Raw genomic sequence first — 23,045 nt, forward strand, 5'->3', positions numbered from 1 at the left:
TAAGTTGAATACTATGTACTATTTAGTACAAAAATTATTTTTTGTACTAATTTCATGTGATTTTCCTCTTCGATCATGCAGCATACATCAAGTCGATGTTCCAAACAAAGCGTATCATGCTGTAAAAGTTTGTTTAATTATATCTCATTCTAGCTCATCTGTAGAAGATGGCTTTTCGGTCAATAAGATATTTATTGTGGAAAATCAAATTGAAGATTCTCTGATAGCCCTAAGTAAAAGTACGAAAAGTCGGTTTTTTTTGGGGGGGGTGAAGGTTTTGCCCTTAAAAAGACGGATATTTTGGGGGTGGGAACGGAAATTTTCACTTTATTGACCTGTTACGGCTTTCTTGTTCAAGTGTCACCATTGTTTCCTTGCAGTGGATTCTTTAGTTAAGAAAGTGCATTTACAACATCAAATATTTGGGAATCCTCTGTTCAGTTCGGAACTTCGTTTTTATTTCAAATCTCCCGTTTTTTTTTTTTTTTCGTGCTCGTGCTTCTCTAGCGCTAAGACAGGTGCACAATTCAATTATGTACTATGTAATTATTGAATCTATTACTGTTGATTTAGAAAAAAAACTTCCAATTCGTTCAGCTCGCAGCCGTTATGACTTTTGCCTTCACTGGAAACGTTTTCAGAATGCAGAGGAGAATAGGATAAAAGATAAGAAGAGAAAAATAACAACCTGTGGTGAAAGACCTTCAAATTGAAGAGGAAAGAGATAGACTTGAGTTTAAAACAAGGACGAGAAGCTCTCCTGGCTCAAATTCAACAACTGACAAGAATAAACATACGGTAAATATGAACTATTCAGAAGCAAATTAGACAAGAATTAGTAGAGTGGGTCCCAACCTTTTCCCATTGACAATATACTTTACTGATTGCCCGACACCTTTAGATTAGATCTGAATTGATCATTATTGGTGCTGTTGCAAGAATTGACTGCTACAATCTATCTCGAAATTATTTTTTACTTATTATAAAGTTTCATGCTAAAAACATAATATGTCTAATAAAATCTAGACCTCTAGGTCTTCCGAACGCTGGAAAAATGTATTTAAAATTCCAAAACTTTGTGACACATCATTTGGGACTGCGCGATAAACCAGTGGATTACGACACACCAATTGGGAAAGTCTGAGTTAATAAATTTATTTAAAAAAAAAAAAAAAAAAACTAAAATCTTTCTTTGATAAGTGTAAATTGTAAGTAACAATCATAAGACACGTGTTATGTGAGCCATATGTATAAACTTATTTTATCTTATGTAAATTCACATATAAATGGTGTGTAAATACTAAATGCGTGCATTGAAGGTATAAAATAAATAAGGTGATTAAAAGGGAAATGAAATGTTATGAAATCTTTGAGTCTTACGTCCCACGGATATGCCGATTAGGCTAAAGGAGACGGTGATGAGAGATGAATGAAGTGGTGGAATGAAGAAAGTGGGAGGAAACGGAAGAACCCCGAGAAAACCCACGAGCACGGGTTTGTCCACCACAAAGTTCACTTGGCGGGGGCTCGGATCGAACCCGGGACCCCAAGCACCAGAGGTGAACGCTCTACCACTGAGCCATCACGCCCCCGAAGGGATTTCAAAAGGTTGAAGTTCATTTAAAATTTGAATGGTTTGATAATGTTGCAAATTCAAAACATTGTAATTACGAAAAATCAGGATATTGTGTTAAGAAAAGTCACGAAAATGGATTTCCACCTTTCTATGGAAACTCTGTCATACAGCTGTAATGTTAATCATTACCTTGTAAACGTTTCTTTAATCACAAAAGTAGGAAATTCCAAACTAGGAACTTACAGCAGAATATATGTGCTGAAGAATACCTCTCAGCTATTTCTTTATAAACAGAATTTCGTAGTTTAAAAAATATGTATTATGCAATTTTTGTTAGTAAGGATATTTTAAATGAAATGTTGATTTTAATATCCCGCTGCAATTGTACCCATTATACCACAGGAGAATAAAACTAGGGTATCAGAAAATGAGAGAAGCTAGAAAATTACGTGAACACGTGAACACGATGTTATTCACCACATAGCCTGGGATCGAATCCAAGGCTCTTCACTTCAGAGATGAGCACTCTCTTCTTTCTGTTGTATATTTTTTACGTAGTTCAACTTAGTTTATACCTCTTCAGATGCATACTATTTATTTATTTGGTTCTATACCAAATTTTTAATTTGTACAGAATGCTTCTTGATTCCATAACTGGGCTCAAAATGCAGTGATGTTATCCGAATATCTTCGTTTCATTTCATATTTTAATTGATAAGTTCTGATTTAAGGCAAAGAAGACAACGTTTGTTTTCTGTACTAACATATACGTATTTCTGAGATACTGATTATCAATTCAGGGAAGTGAAGAAGTGGCATGTTTTCAGTGTGCTATTTATTTGTTTGTCTTATATTACATAATCAGTTAACAACTGTTACCTGTTCCCTGGCATCATTTTTCTCCGGGGCGAATAAACTGAATGTCTTGTGTTAGATTATTGTTTATCTTCGTGTAACATGTATATAATGTGAGAGTCTGCTTTGGGTATGGTTATTGTCTGTCTTCATATATTTTTTTTTATGGGAATTTGCTTTCCTACCATACCGAAGATAAAAAAATAATAATCGTTCAGGCCAAACCTACTATTATGTTAGTTGTGCGTGTAGGCATCACACCTGACATTAACATTATGTTCTCTAGTTATAAATATATATTACCAATTTCTGGAAATAATTTCTTGTGAAATGTTTGTAAATACTAATTTGTTTCCCTTCAGGCATAAAAGTTATATTGTCAATTTACCTTGAAATAAACATTTTCCTTCCTTTAAAACGCAAGTGTTTTTATGGCATTTGTATTGCTGTTTTAATTTCTACTTGCTCTCAGGTCAGCTATTGAAAAATAAAAACATTCTTTGCCTTCATTTAGTGTTTCTGATAGATTTTCGATTGTAATTCCTAGATTGTTTTCTATGATTTCTTTTGTTATATTTTATCAGCATAACTGTAAACAATTAACAACGAGGCGTGAATAGTATTTTGGAAGGGAACTGGCCAGGTTCTATATTTGAAAGTACTATGTCAGACAGGGGCGGATCCAGGACGAACTTTTTTGGGGGGAGGCGGTGAATTGTAATACTGCTACTTAGAGCTACTTTTAAGAGTTCTAAGCTCAGGGATTGGTTTTATTTATATATAAAATAAGAAAGTTGCCTCTTCTGGGGGGCAGGCGATCGTCCCCCTGGATCCGCCCCTGTGTCAGTTTGTTTGCTGGGATTGCAGAAAATCTGTGCGAAAACACAATGGCTAGCCGCGAGATTCGAACACATTATCTCCGAATTACGAAGTAAGAACTCGAACCGCTTTTTTACTCCTCTTGGTAGTAATAAATATACAGCTCATAATGCATGTAGTATCTTTAGTACCTTTGCTGTAAATTAGTTATGCAAAACTGGGACTGGAGCCCCTTGCTTCGGGAAACTTCGTGGCAGAATTAGGTTGACTGTGGTCAAAGCGTGAAATTTACTGGTGGTGTTAGCACACCTTCTAATATTGCTGCAAGAAAGTCAGCTATCCTTAAACGCTTCGGTGCTGACACTGGCTAATTCCAGTAGAGCACTACTCGCTAGGAAATTCCCTCCATCAGTAGGTTTGACTGAATAGGCTTTGACTCATCGCACGATAGGTGTATTCCTTTATGTGTGCGTGTAGTTGGCTCGATCACTTTCTTCGGATCGAAAAATTTTGGCACCAGGAGTTAGTGCCCGATTCCCAGAATTAGTTCTAGTCCTTTTGAAAAGTTTCGGCACAGCAAATATGGCTGAGTCACTTCACACTGGCCCAACATTTCTTCCAAATAAAAAATGGCGTCAGAAATGAATGCTAATTAGTGTCCAATTAGCAGAAGTAGTGTTGCTGTCTTGAAAAGTTAGGGCACAGCAAACGTGGTTGAGCTAACTTCAAAGTGGCCAACCACTTTCTCTGAACTTAAAAAGTTTGGTGCCAGCAATTAATACTCGATTCCAAGAATTAGTTGGGAAACGCTTACATGTTTTGATCAGTGTTGAATTCTGAACTCGTACGTAAAGGAGCGCAAAACATCAATCAGATGATTGAGTACTAGACACTTAAAAAGCATCAATTAATCCCTGGCCTAATAATTTGGCGCAGGCTTAAAGATTAATAAAGCTTGAAGAGTGGGTATGATTGATCAGTGCTAATCAACATGTTAAGCCTTCATAAACTTCTAGAACCTTAAGTCTTTTATGGTTCTCCAGGTCGTGGACACAAATTCTTGAATGCTTTTTCCTTCCACCATTGTTAGAGCTTATCGAAACACTTCTTAAATGAAACAGGACGTGTTTGAAAATGATGAGTGCACTCGTTAGCTACAGAATTTTTGATGCGTAGGGCCCTGTGCATAGTTGTTTTGACGTATGATTAGCGACATACTAAAGGCCTGACTACGCAGGAAACATATGTTAGTCGAACTCTTTAGTATGGCACTAATCACGCGTCAGAACGATAAGGCCCGTAATTGTGAAGATAATATTGCAAATAATAATAATAAAAAATAAAAGTCATTCTAAACATGTAAAAGAAAGACAAAGCTGGTACTTATTAATTATTGAAACAAATTGTTAGTCATTATGTATTATTCAACATCAGGAAAAGGAACGTTATTACACTTTTAATGTGCAGTACAGTGACGAAGAAGGAAAGGCAAAATTGTACATCTGTCATTTTGTTGGAAGAAAACAAGTTACAATTAGCAATATCAGGTACAGCAGCTGTCTTCAAATCTTTAACTATTTCTTAGAAATTGTTATTAAGTCTTGCGTCTTGTCACACAGTTCTGCAAGTTTTTATTTTTCTTGCAAAAATTTCCTTTAAATGGAAGATGCAGACAGAGGTCTCGATTCAGAAGTGGCTGAACCGGTGCAATCTTTTTACCCAAGATGCCAGTGGACCATGAAGGTCAACGCGCAACTTGCTCTTCAATTGATGCGTCATCTGCTTTTCTTCTGTGTTCTTTTATTTTTTCCTTTTTTGTATTATTTCTTTTCTTTTCAAATTCTCCTTGAACGAACAAAACCTTGCTGCTTCCAGAAGTTCACAGGTTTTTCTGGGTGCTCAAGGTGATGTTCTAGAACTCCCCTTTCAAGTACAAGCAAGAGAAAACACAATCGAAACTTACTAACAACGATGTTGGTTATTTCGTTTTGTGTTTATGACGTCAGTAATCATTATGATTATCTTCACTAGCTTCGTGATGTACAAATTTACCCTTGTCAGTTTCGATTATTGACAAGTCTTGCACGTGCATAATGATAATTCAAAATACAGAACCATATATAAAGGATATTCCATATATGGTGATTGAAAATATTATGTCCAAAACAAATCAAATACCTCTTATTTTCAGTGTTACGTTTTCAATTGTCAAAATTACTTTCAAGCATGAGAAATAGAATAAAAACTATAGCTTAATAATATAATAATTTGCAACATTAAGGCAAAGAACCGAAAATAAGTACGAGAAATATGACGGCGTAATTTATCAGCAATCAGTGGCATTATTAATGTAATAAATGTTAAAGAAATAATATTCAGTGTACGCATATTATTATGAAAAATCACGTCTTTTAATTCTCCTGTGAATATCATCTTTGGAAGAAAATTCAATAAAATTATACAATCAACTATTGCCATGCATTGCTGGATGAAGATTTTTTCAATCGTTCTCCGTAACTACCTAACTAGGATAATTATTCTCCATATTCTTCCGCAGCGCTTATTAATGTGTATTGTTATACAAGCTTTTCCCTCATATCTATTCCGTCTATCAATACAAAACTTGGTACATTCATTTCCTAATCCCCATAGTATTTTTAGAGATACATTCGGATTGTGTGTTTTTACCCGGGGCCACTCCAGAGGGGTTCAAAGTTGATGGGAGGGATTTCTGGAGGAATTTTCCCGATATTCTCCCAATTTTCCCTGACCCCAATACAGAGCATGTCTGTATAGCTTGTTTCATGCTGAAGAGAATGAACTATAAACCATGACTCTCCAATGAACAATATTGATGCAATAGTTATTTCACTGCGAGTCTACGAGTTTCTTTATACTAACAGGGTTAATGGGTCCGTTGTTTATGGCACCTAATTTTTTGCGCATGAACATATCTTTGTTTGTTTATCGAATTTACTAGGTTTGATTCCGATGTCCGGATGACATGTTCATGTCCCTTCCTTGTTAGCATGCAACTTTCTGTGTTTCAATCAATGTCAATGTAAAATCAAATAGTGTAAACTTGAAAATCATTTGCGAACTTCGGCATTCTCATATACCACAGTGAGAATAGAAACTTAGTGCCTTCTCGTCTTACAAAGTGTGAATTAATATATTCAGAAAATTCAAAGACGAGTGTAATCATCGTAACAAACATAAAACATCACAGCATGGTAGTTTGCAGTAAATACATATACACAATGTAACAAAAGTATTCAAACATCATTCACCAAGAGTGTTTTTCGATGTTGTAGATAGAGTAACCGTCACTTATCGTGGAATGCAGGGATAACGTCCGTCGTTATGACGATACAACACGTGAGAACATATTGCATCTTTCTATGAAGCTCATGAACTGCCATACTGTTTTGGTGATTGGTGTTAGAGTTGTAAGAAGTCGGTGTTGGATTTTTTTTTAGTCCTCCTAAACATACACATTCTGCTGTTTCCAATGGCATAGTGAGGTAAAAACAGATGGAACATCCATATTCGGACAGCAGCCTGGCTGAACTTATATTGTGATATCTACATATTGTTAAGCGATGGAGAGAAACTACTAGCAATCCCTTTTGTCACCGTCACCGAGAAATTAAATGCCATACGATCAACCCTGAGTATCATGGCTGGTCGGTGCGACGTCTGGAAAATTGATTTCCAAGATCATGCAGCTGCTAATAGACTACACACAACAATGACAAATTTTGGTGCCTTCTTACGTAATGTATGGAGCGACGCCACTGGACCACAGGTTAGTGAAAATATATTGTTTGGAGGTGTATCTGTGTAGTACCTATAGTGAAATTTGGAAGTCCTGTTTCTCGTTGTTGGGCTTCTTCTTGTTCTACTTGGTAATATCTTGGTAAAAGATAACATGAACATCGTAGCTGCTTATTCGATGCCTATTATCCGAGACCAGTTCGGGAATGTGAGTTGCGTTTGCCAACATGACAGCACTTGTTCATATTACACGCTCTGTGAGGGACTAGTTTCACAACAACAATGAACTAGTCTCCTGAGAGCCCTAATTTGAACCCGCTTGAATAATTATGGAATATTTTGGAACGCCAACTTCGCGCCAGACCGCAGACCCAACTCAGAAGAATGGTCTGTCACTCTTACCACTTGATCGGAAATACCAGCAGGTGTGTAGGGTGTCATAATGTCCAAGGGTGGGCCACCCCTTGACACCATTATATAAGAAACTCACTGAAGAAAAGAAGACTCATAAGCAAATTTTGACCGCAGTTTTAGTTGTATATCCGAATACTTTTCATCGCATAGTGTCGACCGATAACTGAATTATGACTACCTACCTAATAAACTATAGATCGTGAAACAGAAATCTGACGTGGCGAGGATGTAATGAGATGTTGCTACTTCTCTGCTTGTATTGTTAACAAATCTTGTATAATATGGCCGAGATAGAAGTAAGTGTAGCTCAAGAGATTTGATATGAAATTCTATGGCATCCCACAGATGCTCAGTGTTGTTGAGATTCAGGGTGTTTGGGGCCAATGGACGATGTTGGAAATCATCACTTTGGTTCTTCTGCAACTATTTCTGCACAGAGCATGAGAGATGGCTAGGTGCGTTATTATCTTGGACTATACCATTACTAAGAGAGAAAAGTGCAATATGGTGAGGTGTACTCAGTTTACAAGAGATAGCGATACCGGACACTAGTGATATGCTCATCTACAATCACCAAGGGATTCAGTTCGTGCCAAGAATCTGTAGCCATGTAAACATGCCCACACCATATATCCGCTCGCTGCCACTGGCTGCCATGCTAGTATTATGCACGAGAACTTCAGCTAATCATGGGATTTCCGCTATCACACACATAGGACCATTTATAGAATGGAGTAAAAATCGGGATTTACTCGATGTGCACACAACCTTCGAGTGGTTTACCCAGGTATCGTCCATTTTGAATATTCGCTGCACCAATCAAGTGATTCGCGTTACTGAATTCTGTTTAGGAACGGGTGATGCCTAGAGTGTATGTGTTGAAGTAGCCTATATTTGCTAACGTACATGGTCATTGGGACATATTTTTGAGTTGACTACAGCTTTATTGAGTACTGTGAGACCGTGCCAATAGATGAATGTGATGCTCACCTCCAGGCCTTTCTTGATTTACCCTTGTTGACACTAGTCTTGTTACAATTTCACTACGGTTGCTCTTGGAACTCGCCAGTAGTGAAATGAAATGAAATTTTGAGTTTTACGTCCCACGGTTATGCTGGTTAGGCTAAAGGAGACGGTGATAATGAGTAATGAATGAAACGGTGGAATGAAGAAAGTGGGAGGAAACGGGAGAACCCCGAGAAAACCCACGCACACGGTGTTTGTCCACCACAAAGTTCACTTGGCGGGAGCAGGGTTTGAACCCGAGACCCCTAACACCAGAGGTGAACGCTCTAACACTGAGCCACCGCGGCCCCCAACTCGCCAGTAGTGCAATCGTTTAAGTTACTGAGACACCAGCTCTTCGAAATTTCTCGATCTAAACTTTAACACTGATCAGTCTTGAAGTTACTAGATGTGACTTGAGGCGAAGTTACTCGTAGCCCCATGGCTGTGTACTACCGGGGTGCGTGCTGTGTCATCATTGAAATGCATGCCACAGCAAAGGCGAATCCTTTATGTGGAGTGTTGGTTACAGTTGAGTGAGAGATCGGTCGATGACTTTTATAAGTTGAAATTAGTAATTTATTAGCCATACAGATGCATGAGCTTAGCCATTTCAACCATGAACAATATTAATCTTTATGAATAGTAAAAACAAAAACAAAAAAATCAGTATTTTGTATTGTAGATATTTCTTGTTTAGATTTTGTCGATACATCTACATTATTAATTTTCGTTCAAACTAACAAGGAACGTAATCTTAGCGACCCAAGCCGATCTCGATCAGATTTGGCAGGTAGATAATATACATAAAATAAGCGAAACTTTTTTTCGGAGAAAATTGTTCTTGGAGACAAAAGCTAACAGCTAAATATCTAACACTTTCGGTTTTAGGAGAGTGTGACGGGTGGAAATGGAACCTAAATTTTGGACGTTGAATCTATTCCGAAAAACAGCTTCTCGATATCTATTACAGTTTTGTTTTTATGGAGGTCAATATTGAAACCGGAAATATTAGTAAATTTCTACCACTTCCGGTTTTAGTAGAGTGTTATAGATGGAGGTGGTATATTTTTTGAGACGCTGAATCTATTCCAAAAAAGAAACAACACTTGATGCTATTACCATTTTTATTCTATGGTAATCAACATTGAACCTGTATTGATTTCTACCACTTCCGAGAGCTCCCTCGTGTCTAAGCGGTTAGTGTACGCGCCTTTGTCGTGGGAGACCCGGGCTCGATTCCTGGGAGGTCATGTAGTTTGGATCCCATGTTAAGCTGTAGGTCCAAGTCTCATATTCCCTTGCTACTAAAAGGAACGCGAAACTCAAAATCACAGTCAAACACTTCCGATTCAGATAGGAGGTTCAGATGAAGCGTTCTCTTGGAGTGCTGAATCGATTGCAAAGAAACATCATTCGGATGTTAGGTATCTGGAATCAACATTAGGATCAAGACCAAGAATGCAATAAAATTTGAGTTCAGCAGTATAAGCAAGACAACGTTGAAGCGTCTGAGGAGTGTAGTCGACACTATAATTTTGACAGAAAGAAAGGTTTTAGAATGATGTCTGAAATTAAATCGTCTAAGAAGATAACTGAAGAATGTTCCTCTGAGGATGAGTCAATTAGGTGTATGCCAATTTTATCTTCAGTAAAAAGAAAATCCGCCCTCATCCATCCAACCGCCTTAGAAAAAGATAGGCAGATGGTTTTGAAAGGATAAACAAAATTCTTTGTCTGGTGCTTCGGACGAATCCAGAAAAGAAATTAGGAATAGAATATTGAAAGGAGGAGGAGGAAAGAAAAATAGGGCTAGTAGAACTAAGAAGTGGTAGAAGAGAGGACGAATTTACAGTGAACGACTCCTTGAGAAACGTATTTGTTGAGTTCTTTGAAGTGAAACAGCTGTTATATCAATTATGAGGAAAAAGCAGTTTGTATTGTGAAATTTAAGCAAAAAAATAATGTATTTTCTATAGGTTCTTATAGAAGTTATTCATTATTCAAGCTGTAAGGGAGTAAGTGTTCGGAATATTGGCAAGATATGTTGAACTAATTGTGGCAGTAGTGTGCGGGGATGTGGTAAATTTTGGAGGCTTGTGCCCAACATTTAGAGAAAATGGGTACCCCTAGGATAGAACACAAACATTTTCATATATAACTTTAATATAACAAGTAATAAGACATTGGTAAACTGTTGCGTATGAATTATTTTGCTGGTTTCCGTATATTTGTCAAAAATAAATTGAATTATTTTCCCTCTCTATCTGAAAACATTAAGAGGCCTAATCACTGCGAAATTAAAATACCGCTAATTTTACAGTAACTATGTGAAATCTTCAAATAGATCAAAGATAATCTAAATGTGGAACAAGAGCGCCCTAGACAATATTATTTTGCATGAGGTACCGTTATCACGAGTCACCTAGTAGCTTTTCGTTTGCAGCCATTTAGAAACGCGAAAATAAATGTCGATTTTCTAAATGGCTCGAAATCGAAAGCAGATAAGTGAGTCGTGATAACGGTATCTTACGTAAAATAGTATAGTCTACCATTCTCTTGTTCCACACTTCGATTATCTTTGATCTATTTGAAGATATCGCACAATTATTGTAAAATTAGCGGTATTTTAATTTCACTGTGATAGGGCTCGCTTAGTATCGAAACTAAGATTGCTTCCGGCAAACAATGGGTGTGATTCGGAGATCCATCTGCTTGAAGACGTCTTGTGAAAGCAGCATGTCTTTAATGAGATTAAATCACATGAACAGTATTGAAAATATTTTCCCTCTCTCCTATCACTTGCAAGACAAAATTCTTTATTTCATGACTTTACATAGCTACGGGCCTAAGTAGTCCGACAATACTGACAGTTTGGATATCATGGAGAAATTGGTGTCCGATATCGCGATCTCTTTTTAGGTGCGTACGTACATCCCACCTAGGTGCACTATTCTCGCATAGCTATGTTTTCTTCCAAACGATAACGCATCCAACCATCGCACATGCACTGTACAAGAATCATCGATTCAAGGCAAACGGGGCAAATTTTCAGTATTTTCCGTGGATCCGAAACTTCTCGTCTAATCCTGAATGAGCGTCTGTGGAACGCCATGGGACGGCACATCCAGTCTCACGAGACACCTCACGCCTCCATCTCGGTATTGAAGTCGCAGATTATACGCAGCTTGGTTGATCATACCAGCGGATCGAACAACTACTGATATATCATTACATTCTTCCAACCTCGGATTCTTGCTGTGTGGTAAGTGAACAGAGGACCTATGATGCTTTTGCCGCTGGTATAGAGGCTGGCATGTGCGTCTTTCGTGTACGTGATCTCAAGTTCGATTTTTGGTGGAAAATAATTGAACGTATTACGGTGGTTCGAATTCCACTTTAAACTATAAGTCTACGTCTTTATTGTCTCGGTGCTGAAAAGAGACGTGAACTTTTATTATTATTATTATTATTATTATTATTATTATTATTATTATTAATAATAATAATAATAATAATAATAATAATAATAATAATAATAATAATAATAATAATAATAATAATAATAATGAAAGGAGGGGCTATAAGCTATAAGGTGGGTAATCATATTTCAGTGATCGGTCGATCTAGATGTAGTGTAACACTATGTATGAAAGTGTTTTCATTTTGAATCTTTATTGTTAATTGTTTGGCAAAAAATTGTCGTTCAGGTTGTTCGCTTTCCTCTGCGAATCTCTCGAAGTTGAACAAGCTTTGAATCGTAAATTAAAATAAATAATAGAAAAGTTTTCAAACAATAATAATAAAAAAGGATGATTGCTTAAGAGCTACGAATTAAAATTTTACAAAGCAGACCGACAAAAATAATTTTCTCGTAATCATAGTTCATCGTTTTACTATTACAACCTTAATAGTCATTCTCTACTTCTTAAGTCTTTGAAAGTGTCTCTGTTTTTCGCCACTCTTTTACTTCGTTTTTATGTACGTTTTTTCGTAGTTCGTTTTTCTACCGAAGAAAGAGAGAGAGAGAGAGAGCGATAACATCTTCCGTGGAAGCGAGCGTGTTAAAGGTAAATGCATCGTGTGTTTAGCAGGAGGGAGAGAGAGCCTTGGTCATCTGCCTGGGCAGGTTTGGTTGTCCTTGCCGCCGGTTGTGCAGTGACCTGCAGGAGAACGTAGCATCGAGTTCGATGACCCTCTTCAGTCGTGACCTGTCAGTTGTCATTTGCAAAGAGACAGTATTTCTGGAATCCTTTTTGCTGATTTCTTTATTACCACTTCCTGTTACGGGGTGGAAGAGAAGAGCTAAAGAATGTGAATCTTTGGTAATAATAAATAGAGAAAAAAAGCATGCCTGTAGAAAGAGACACTCCTTGCACGTAGACCATGAAATTAACACAGCCTGTGTGGGAACAACATAATAAATGTTAAACAACATAAGTTTAAAAGACATTTGTAATTAAGAGGAACTCGGAACAAACATTCATGAGTAAAGAGGTTTTTCTATTTTTATATTATGTTAAATGAATATTCCTTTATACCATCCAAGTTATATTAGACGTGAAATCCGAACCACGTGTACCCGTACAAAAATAGTAAAAGTAATCGAAACCATCTTCCTGAAACATAATACACAAAATGGCCTGAAGTCTGAAACTTCAAAATTGTATTCATATGTATTTTCGAGTTCAGCGTATCGTGTCTGAGTCTTAACAAACAACGAATATAAAGAAAGACTACTGTTTGAGAATTGAAATTATACCTTCTACAGATACAATCCCTGCCCTAATCGTACGAGCTTACAGGGTAGCTTCATAGTCAATTGGTTTATAAGATTAGCGCTTTGCCGTTATGGATATTATTTGTGTTTTCTGTAGATTTATATTTATACGAAATATGTCAAGCTTTCGGAAACTCATCAAAAGGTGCTATTGTGTAGTTAAGCCAGCCATGAACTGATAATCACTATTGCATACCCAGTGGTGCCCACCCCCCCTTATGTCCATGACGCACCCCCCGCAATTGTCTATTCATAGGCGTTCTTCCATGAAAAAAAATCTTTTCGATTAATTTTTACACCTCCTCAAACATATATATATAGATTTTTAACCCCCCCAAATATTTCAATGACGCAGTTTGCGTCATAGCCCCCCCTTGTGGGCACCCCTGGCATACCGTCATTTAGTCATTATAAGAACAGTGTTAATAGAATGTCCCATAATGAGGAGGCTTACAATGCTTGAATGTTAATAACAGAGAAGATATTCAAAATAACCTGATCAAATTGCTATTATTTGGCACTGTCATGACTAGCGTGTATAGCTGTTCATTCCTTTTTATTTTTCTTTTATTTTCAGTTCAGTTGCCAGCAGCGACAATTAATTGACAATATGGCTGGGAGCCTTTCCATTGAGCAACGAAAGTGGATTTTAAAGGTTTCTAGAAACGTGAGAACATGAAAGAAGTGCAGAATCGATGGCGAGCAGGATTTGATAATGCGTCTCCTTCACGTGTAACAATTACGAAGTCATGCGACATGTTGAGAAGGAAGAAATTATGCCAGATTTGAAGAAGGACGGTGTGGCAGAAAGAAATCAATAGCGAACGAAAGAGGGGTGAAAACGTGGTTACAAACTTTTACAGAAGTCCATACGGCAAGCTACGTGTAAATAATATGTAAGCAAATCAAGTGTTCACCGCATTTTGAAGCAAGCAAAAGGGAAATCTACATTTCCAGATCTTCACACAATCAATAGGGACGATTCGAACAGGCTCCTCTAATTTTGTGAATGAATTTGCAATAATGAACAGGTACTGATTTCGATGTTTGGGCTGATAAGACGACTTTTAAGTTAAATGGAACTATCAATTGCCATAACTGTGCGTACTGGGCAAGGGATAATCCTCATGTTATGAAAAAACGAACTGTTAAACTTACGAGCTTATCAGTAAGGTGTGGTATGTCTGTTAAAGGACTTGTCGAACCATTAGTTTTTGAAAAACAGTGAAAAGTGTAGAATATCTTAACATGTTGCAGGAAAAAAATGTGCCCGCTGTTTATTAACTGTACGCAGATGAAGATTTTTTTTCAAGAGACGACGCACTACCACATTACCAACGAGACGTGCGGCAATTCTTGGTTGAAACATTTATTGAGAGGTGGATAAACGGAGGAAAAAGCGTCGAGTATCCATCCAGATCTCCCGATCTGACGCTATTAGACCGTTTTCTGTAGGGAACTAGTTTTTAAATAATATTTGTATTTATTTTACAAATATTATTGAAAAAGTAGTTAACAAGGAACATTGACAGCATGATAAGTCATCAATTACCGTTGAGTTGATTTTTCTAGTCGTTGCCTTAACCTAGATTTTTGGGTAATTCAAATTCTGGTCACACTGTAATTTCTATGGATGACAACACTGAAAATTCTTCCGATCCCGTATTTTCGGGTGTAGAATAACATTATCTATTATTGTGGTAAGTTACATTTCATGATCTCTTTTCACTTACGAAAAACGGGCAAAAGAAAAATTATTAGCTTTTGAAAAAACATTTAGTAGTCCGCCCCCTTAAATACTAGAGTGATTTGAGGCAAGTTTCCAATAACGAAAAAATAATGGTCTGAAACTTAAAAATGAAAATAATACATCATATACGTGTGGTAAATCTATTAATGAACTAGGTGAACCACCAATGATCTAATACGGAAAAGTGGATTTAGATTGCAAAGTAAGAAATTGCACATATATTTAATAGCAGCAAGATGGTGTATACAATACTCTTAAATGGGGCAAATGGAATGTACTTTGGAAATAAGGAACTATTAGTCCACTTTAAATCATAATTCCCTCTGTAGGAACAGACATTTGTAACCCTCACCTAGTACAATTATTTCACATCTCTTCTAAGTAAAAACGAAGGCTACTTTACTAAAACTTGTTGAATTTTCTCTAGATTTTTTTTGTATATGTATATGTAGCAAAATACGTTTCATTTTGGACATAACGAGGTGAATTTAGATTTAAACGGCATCGGAAGTAATTGTGTGTGACTATAGAAAGTGTGACTGTTAGTCTCATCGACCCCGAAAACTAGGGATTCGACACTAATATGGGTGATTTTCGATCATTTTTATGTTTCTCCCCCGTTCCTAAAGTTGCGGGGCTGAATTTGGATTTAAACAGCATCGAAAATGTCATTGTTCATCTTAGCGACCCCGAAAATTATGGATTTTACACTAATATCGGTCATTTTCGATCATTTTAAAATATCTTCCCCTTCCCCCTCCCATAAGTTGCACCGTTAAAGTGAAATAATAAGAACCATCCCAGGCCCAAGGCCCAAACCTCAACTATGTTGAAAATTTGATCGGAATCGGTTGGGTGATTCATGAGTTATTAAGTCACAATCAGTGACTTTCATTTTTATATATATAAAAGATATATTCGTAGTACATCGTCAATAGTGAACGATGCTATACTTTTAAAATTTTAGCCGAGTCGCTTGATTATGTCTAGTAAATAGTAACAATTAACTGATGTACTTTATTAGCAGAATAACCCATGCCGCCACGTGTAAGTGTATATACCTCGTGCTGCTGCTGCAAACCAGTATAACATCCCAAATCATCTAAATAGTTTTCCTTCGCTTCTTCGTGACTTTAGTATTTGAAGAAGGCGAGAGGAAAAGAGAGAACTTGAGGGTCGAAGAAACGTCGTCGATCATTGACATTCTCGCCTTCTAGACACATTATATGTATACAAACACACACGCAACATTCTTTAGTATGAAAATTACCTTGTTCTTTACTATGCGGTTTTGTAAACTCTGTCACATTCAGAGTTTATCTGAATCACATTTTGACCATCAGAAATAATGCATTACGTTTACCCTTGCTTACTCTTTTATTTTTATTGGTTTACTTTTCACTATATTATTTTTATCTTTGTTTTGCATCAATTTATCCCGAATAGGAAAGAAAAACATTAGGAGGCTAAGAATATATACATTTTTTTAATAGGGTACGTTCTTTTTCTGACACCTTGTATTAAAGTGTATTACGCGCTCGAAAACAAAATAGGCGCAAACACTTTTCCTCGTTTTCAAAATGCAATCTTTCATAACACTTCAAACCAGTGTTAATTTAGAGTTGTTTTAACTCAGGGGAGCATGTGGATATGTGTGGTTATGTGAAATCATGTAATACAGAAAAAAATGTGACCGCTGGACTAATGTTGATGTAACCCGGGTCCCCGCCAGTACTATTAGCCCAGCATTATTTTGTGCCTAATAGTACTTAGTGAATCTCACGTATACAGCTGAACTTGTGCTCATTTCCCTGTACAAATCCATACCGTTAGCTTCTAGGTAACTGCAGAGAAGAGACCATAGACATTTAGAACTTCGTATCCCACGGGGAGAGGAGGTTCAAAAATTATATCAAAACTATTAAGTAGCTTCTACAAACCTATTCATTTTGTGCGAAGAATAGGTGTTTCAGCTAAATAATTTAAAATTAACGTTTGCACAATATGTTGTAATAATACGAACTAATGTATGGAGTCGTTTTCTCAGTAACGTCTGTCACTTCGGAGGATTTCACATTACCTACTATTGCAGTTGCTTTCCCTACTTTTATATTTCTATCATATCCAATATTTGAGAGATTGTGCATATGTCTATATAGTTCTATTAATGCGTTGTTTTCTTTTCTTCAGAAATCGGTGAGATTTAATCATATGATCACCAATGTGTGTTTTTTGTTGTTCATATTGTATGAATTAGCATCATTTTCTTCGCATAAAATCACTCGTTGTTATAATGTATGTCAACACGAAGATCGTTAATAAAGAGGCTTTGTTTTTGTTTTACGCGTCGAGGCGAACAGCGCTGTGTGTATGTCGTTCGTTGTTGCAATGTGTTCGTCTTTGGAAAGTAAGTAAACACATTTATAAGCTTATTTTGATGTGTTGAAATGGTTAGTGAAACAACATGTAGTTTACACGGCGAATTTCCGTAATATTGCATAACTTTCTTTAGCATAATCCAACGAAGACCTTGACTCCTGTAAACAACAGTAACAATATGTGATTTACTGTTCTAGAAATACATTACGTTATGAAGTCATTTGGGTTGCATAGTCTCCAGGCGTTTTAGATCTCTTAATAGTATCTTCCATGGAAAGTACACGCCATTAAGTATGTCCAAAATATGTGTATAAAATAATCACACTCATAGTATAAAGACTTCTTTATATAAATAATTAAGAAAGCAGAATATATTAAACTTTTGGAGCTTTAGCAAACATCTTTCCATTGATAGTCATCAATGAGAAGTCATTATATATATATATATATTTTGAAAAAAAGGGAATGCCAATCAAAAAGAAAGAAAGAAAGAAGAACAGAAGGATCAAAATGTTTATATCCAAATTTGAAATATGCATGGAGAATATTAACATACAGGGTGATGCAGAAACTTTCAGAAACTTTTTTGTAATTTTAAGACAAATTCAGAAATTGATATCAAATGTTGGATATAGGTAGTGGGATGGGTATTTGTCCGATAGAATTATAGACAGTTAGTTGTTATATTGAAATCCACCATCTTGGATTTAGCTCTTGAATGCTAGGAAATCGTTTGGCATTGTTTTAAACTACATCCCCCTTTCCCTGGCCGAAATTGAAATGGGAAGTTACTTTTTATTACCGCTTTTTGTTTTGGAAATATAGACCGTTAGAGACTGAATTGTCCAAAAAAAATAATGTTATTTATTTAGGGAATATTCACCATTCTGGCATTCCAGGTGATGCTGCATGGTGTTAACGCTCGAACAGTGGATTGAAATAGTGATAAGTGATGACCGTTGTACTATAGTGATTGCAGCAGAAAGCAGTGCGCGTCACCTGGAGGGAGTCTGTATATCACATGCAACCGTTTCCAGTCTATTGAACAAAGTTTAGAACACATAGTAGAAACGCTAAAAGGCCCCCACCGACAAGGACATGGCAAGAACATTTGTAGCAGCCATTGTGAAGCGTCCCGAACGAGTACCTGAAGCTTGTTTCTGAGAAGTCAGAGGTCTGTGTTACGGATGTTGCGTACCAACAAGTGATATTTCTATAAGTACAATTGCAACATCACCTAAATCAGTAAACAAGTAAAGCTTTCATAAGCAGTATTGTTCGCTTCAAGAAGGATCTCGTGTTTTCTAGGTGTATTAATGTCGATGAAATATTCTTTCCCCAAGATGAGATCAGTAAACTGAAAGTCTGATGTCAGGCATCATAAAAAGAGCCCAGTAAAATAGTTGACGGAAGCAAGATTACGAGGGCAAATCAATAAGTATCTGCAATCAATTTTTATTATTTATTACCACAAGAGTACAATGTTTCTATTCATATCATTTTTCAGCATATTCATCCTGCTCTTCAATGCTCCTGGTCCACCGTTGCACAAGATTTCCAATTCCCTCTGAAAAAAAAAAGGTTGCGCAGCAAGCCACAAATGCACTGCTTCCTTCACCTATAGATCGGAGCTGAATCGACGGCCTCTGAGAATAATTTGAAATGGACCAAACAGATGGTAATCCGACAAGGCGAGATCGGGATTGTATGCAGGATGACTTCTATTATTATTCTAGTATTTTTACTTCACTATATTCTACTTGTAAAAAGCATATTTCAATGTTTTAGAAGTAGTCTCCAGGTAACCGATTAATTAAAGAAAAAAAAACCTGCCATGTTGTATGGAATTAAGAAATTAGATACCTTACAGTGTATTTTTGTTCAATTATTCTAATTTTTGAGTTGTATTGTGGGAATATGATCTTAGTTTTAGATTCCGATTCACGAGATAAGTTAATAAAATGAAGTGGATTCCTAAGAAGTAAATGTATTTTCTGGAAAATAACAAACTGGAGCTTCTCTTTAAAGCAAAATGTCGTTGAAATTAATTGTATTCCAATTAAATTACGTATAATGTTCAAGTTGGAAAATGCTTTGATATTAAACCTGTTAAAACTTTTAATTAATGTTGCAAATGAAAGCCCTTTGATAACAAATATATTTTGATTTAAGTATATCTATATTCAGTAGGACCTTAATTACATTCAAATATCAATCTGATATATGAATCAAATTAGAACTTACAAACGAAATTATCATGCCTTCATATTAACAGTTAACCCTAAGTACTGCTTTTTTTCCTTTGGTTTCGTTTTAGTAAAGGAAAGACTGAATTACAGTTTTGTTCAGAGGACTTAATTGCAGATCGAACGGGAAAAGCATATTATTAAGCATACGGTTTGTAGTAGTATATTTCGGTAAAGAATATAATCCGTTACAATTTTCGTGTAACGATAGCGCCCGGATTGGATGTTCCGCATTGAAGTCAGCGGCAATTACTGCTGAACTGCGTCCTCCAGCCAAAAAAAAAAAATCTATCCTCTCCTCGCGCTTAACATCTTGACGTCTCATCTGCAAAAATCAAAGTGAAAGGTAGTCAGTTTTCATGTCACATCGATTGACAAATCATTACTTAGCGTCTACATACAAACGCATTAAATATATGCAAATGGCGCGGGGAACTGCTTAGAAGAGAACGGCGGCCATATGGAACATGTTCTGTGATTGTATTTGCTGTTGTTTTTGTCTTCACATATATTTTTCCTGTTGATGAATCTGATTGTTGCGGTGTTACAAGTTGTGTGTCGTACCCTCCTTAAGGAAAACTCCGCAAAGTCCAATCCCAACCCTATCATTACAGTTATCGAAAAATGAACTGGCAATTTGATTTCTCGTTAAAAAAAAAAAGGTGCCCTTAGATGTATTACAATGACCATGTTGTCATTTGAAACAACGAGATTTAATCCAATATGGCCTTCACCAAGATAGCGGATGACCGTAACCACATCATAACATTGGTGTCATTTGACTGGAGATCCAACCCATAAGAAGTTTGTACAATACTCAACCCGGTCCAGACGTTTAGCCACATCCTGTGTGTATAACAAACTGTGCTATCAATGAAAATCATAACCGATATATATCGGTTATGCTTTTCGCATTGCTCGACAAGCGTTCGTTCAAGCAAGAGAGTATAAAGAAATACATGCATACGTATATACATAATATGTATGTATGTATTTATTTATACTCTCTTGCCTTAACGAGCGCTTGTCGAGTAATGCGATTCTCTTCGATGATCCTCTTTTCGTTAAAATTCTAAAGATACTAGGTATATAAGATGGGTGAAAAATAACTAGGTATTTGAAAAAACTTATAAATCTGTAATATTGATTCTTATTTATTAGATAAACTTATATGTGACCTTCGTTACATTAAAAAATATGTGTGTTAAAATTCAATGTAGTCACCTATGTTGTTAACCAAATTCCTCAAACAGGCAGGGATATATATAAAGAACGAGAGTCAAGAAAGTTCTGTCGCTTTTTGTGGTGGACTGTGATCAATTGGTCCTCACATCGTGAGCTGAATGAGAATGGAGATAAGGCGAAAATCAGTTGTTGGTGTAGGTATATCCAACATACTACGTGTTTGTGGCAGTTCAGTTACACCGTGAACTTGTGAAAGGACAGAGGGAACATGGGACCTCCACAGAGCGTCATAATGGCGTGTATGCTGTATGTATTCAAACGGGTCAAACGCCGCTGCAAGATATGCCAGGTCTTTAGTGAAGGTTACTACGCGGACAGTGCAGCGGTGGTTTAACATGTTTAAAGACGGTGACAAACCATTCGAAGAAGCACCACATGGCGGAAGAACAACACATGTGCAAAATGAAGATCTTCAGGCATCAATTCAGGCTAACAGTGGCCAGACATGTGAGGAACTGGGACTACAATTCAGTGTGAGTGGAGAAACCATTCGGCAGCACCTCCATCAATTTGGGAAGCACTACAAGTTGGGTCGATAGGTCCCACATGATTTGACTCCGGGCCAGAACGCAACGCGAGCAGACACTTGTATTTCTTTTCTGTCTCGTCTGAGGAAGGAGCCATTTCTGGACAACGTGTTGAGATGTCGGTCCTGTACGAAGCTCTATGGCGCCGTCATCATTGGTTAGCATCCCATGAACCTGTTCCAAAACACCCAAAACCAGCACTGCATCAGAAGGATCTCCGGTGTGTTTGGTGAACTGCTCGCGGCAACGCTAAGCTCCATGTGGCTAGGATGATCCGGAACACCATTCTACGCCTTGAATCCACCATACTTCCCGGACATTGCACCGTCCGATTAGCACCTGTTCCATTCCTTGGACAATCATCTTAGAGGATGCCAGTTCAAATCCCTAGCAGAGGTGCAAAATGCACTTGATACCTTCTATGCTTCGCATCCCGCCAACTTACCGCGAGAGAATCCATGGCCTTCCAGAACATTGGCAAAAGGTCGTCGATTCTGATGAGGGCTATTTTGAACTTCCAGGTGCGTCGTAGGTGACATGTCGATGTTCGAAGATGGTGGGTGAAAAGCGACATAACTTTCTTGGTTATCTTTATAATGGATGCTATTCTGAAGGTAGTCAATTAGGGTGTTCGCTATGCCTCTTGAATCCGTGCCTCTAGTTCCTCCACTGTGCGAGATTTGGACTTGTACATCTTCCTCAGAATAGCTCCACAAGAAAAAAGTCACATATATTGAGATCTGGACTTCCTGTTGGCCATTCGTTAGGTCCTCAGCATCCAAGCCAATGACCAGGAAGCTCGCTCAGAAACATAATCAGTCGTCCATGATTGTTTACGTTGCGCGTGCTGCTTCTAGCCGTCAGTGATTGAACTAAATGAAGAGGCTAATATTAGTCCCCACTTTATTGTGCCAGTTTTAAATATGAAATCAGTTATATTATAATTTTTATATAGTATTGAAAATACAACTAGTTAGAATGGAAATAAAACAATTTTGAGCTTAATTAAAACAAATTGCAATTTTGAATATTGATTTACAAATTACTAAATTTATCACGGATATAAATTATTTATAAATGCGTTGAATTTCAATTATATACTATTTTTCTTTTTAATGTTACTTATACATGGTTACATAAATTGTTCCACAGGCATTTAAAACCAGAACACTAAGATTGTTCAAACGTTTAAAGAAAGTTTACACAACATGGTGTTTTCGTTCATTATGACAATAAACTATTCAATCACCTCGCTGCCGCTAATCACCAGAGAGATCAAATGGAAGGAGGGAAGCATTTTTCTTCAGTACATGCAATACAGCGGATGGATCATTTATCTTGATACGCCCTTGTAACTTCTGAACTAATAAATAGAATATGCTGATATTTCGTATCATACAAATATCAGAAGGAAGACATCGTTTAGCATACTTCCAATGCAACCAGATTAACAGTGCTGTCATAAAGTTTTAAGCTTTAAAAGGGTGCTGAGTTAGCTTATTACATATTTCAAATCGACATGTAAAACAAAAGCTTAAAATACATTTATTATGCAGTGTTGCAAACTAAGGACGCATCAAAAACATTGAAAAACGACTAAAGTTTGCAGGTGTTTACAACAGTAATAATGCAATTGAGACGGGCGGAGCAATGAAGATTCAAAGGAACCTTA

The 23,045-nt window shown here is 36.9% G+C and overlaps 1 protein-coding gene across 2 annotated transcripts in view; it reads left to right on the plus strand.

The window, feature by feature from the left end:
* The window catches only part of LOC145694772 (serine/threonine-protein kinase S6KL-like), a 388,845-nt gene that overhangs the window by 291,421 nt on the left and 74,379 nt on the right, over nucleotides 1-23,045 (plus strand). The window contains exon 9 of one of the 2 annotated variants that reach the window (XM_081771397.1): nucleotides 13,804-14,236. The exons of the other annotated variant lie outside the window; for it this stretch is intronic. Coding sequence (XP_081627523.1) covers nucleotides 13,804-13,905 — 102 coding nt within the window. The 3' untranslated portion in view covers nucleotides 13,906-14,236. Of the gene's footprint in view, nucleotides 1-13,803; nucleotides 14,237-23,045 lie in introns of those variants that run through there. 2 annotated transcript variants of the gene reach the window in all.

Source organism: Thermobia domestica, chromosome 9 (genome assembly GCF_964235325.1).
Source record: "Thermobia domestica chromosome 9, izTheDome1.hap1.1, whole genome shotgun sequence".
Lineage (NCBI taxonomy): Eukaryota > Metazoa > Arthropoda > Insecta > Zygentoma > Lepismatidae > Thermobia > Thermobia domestica.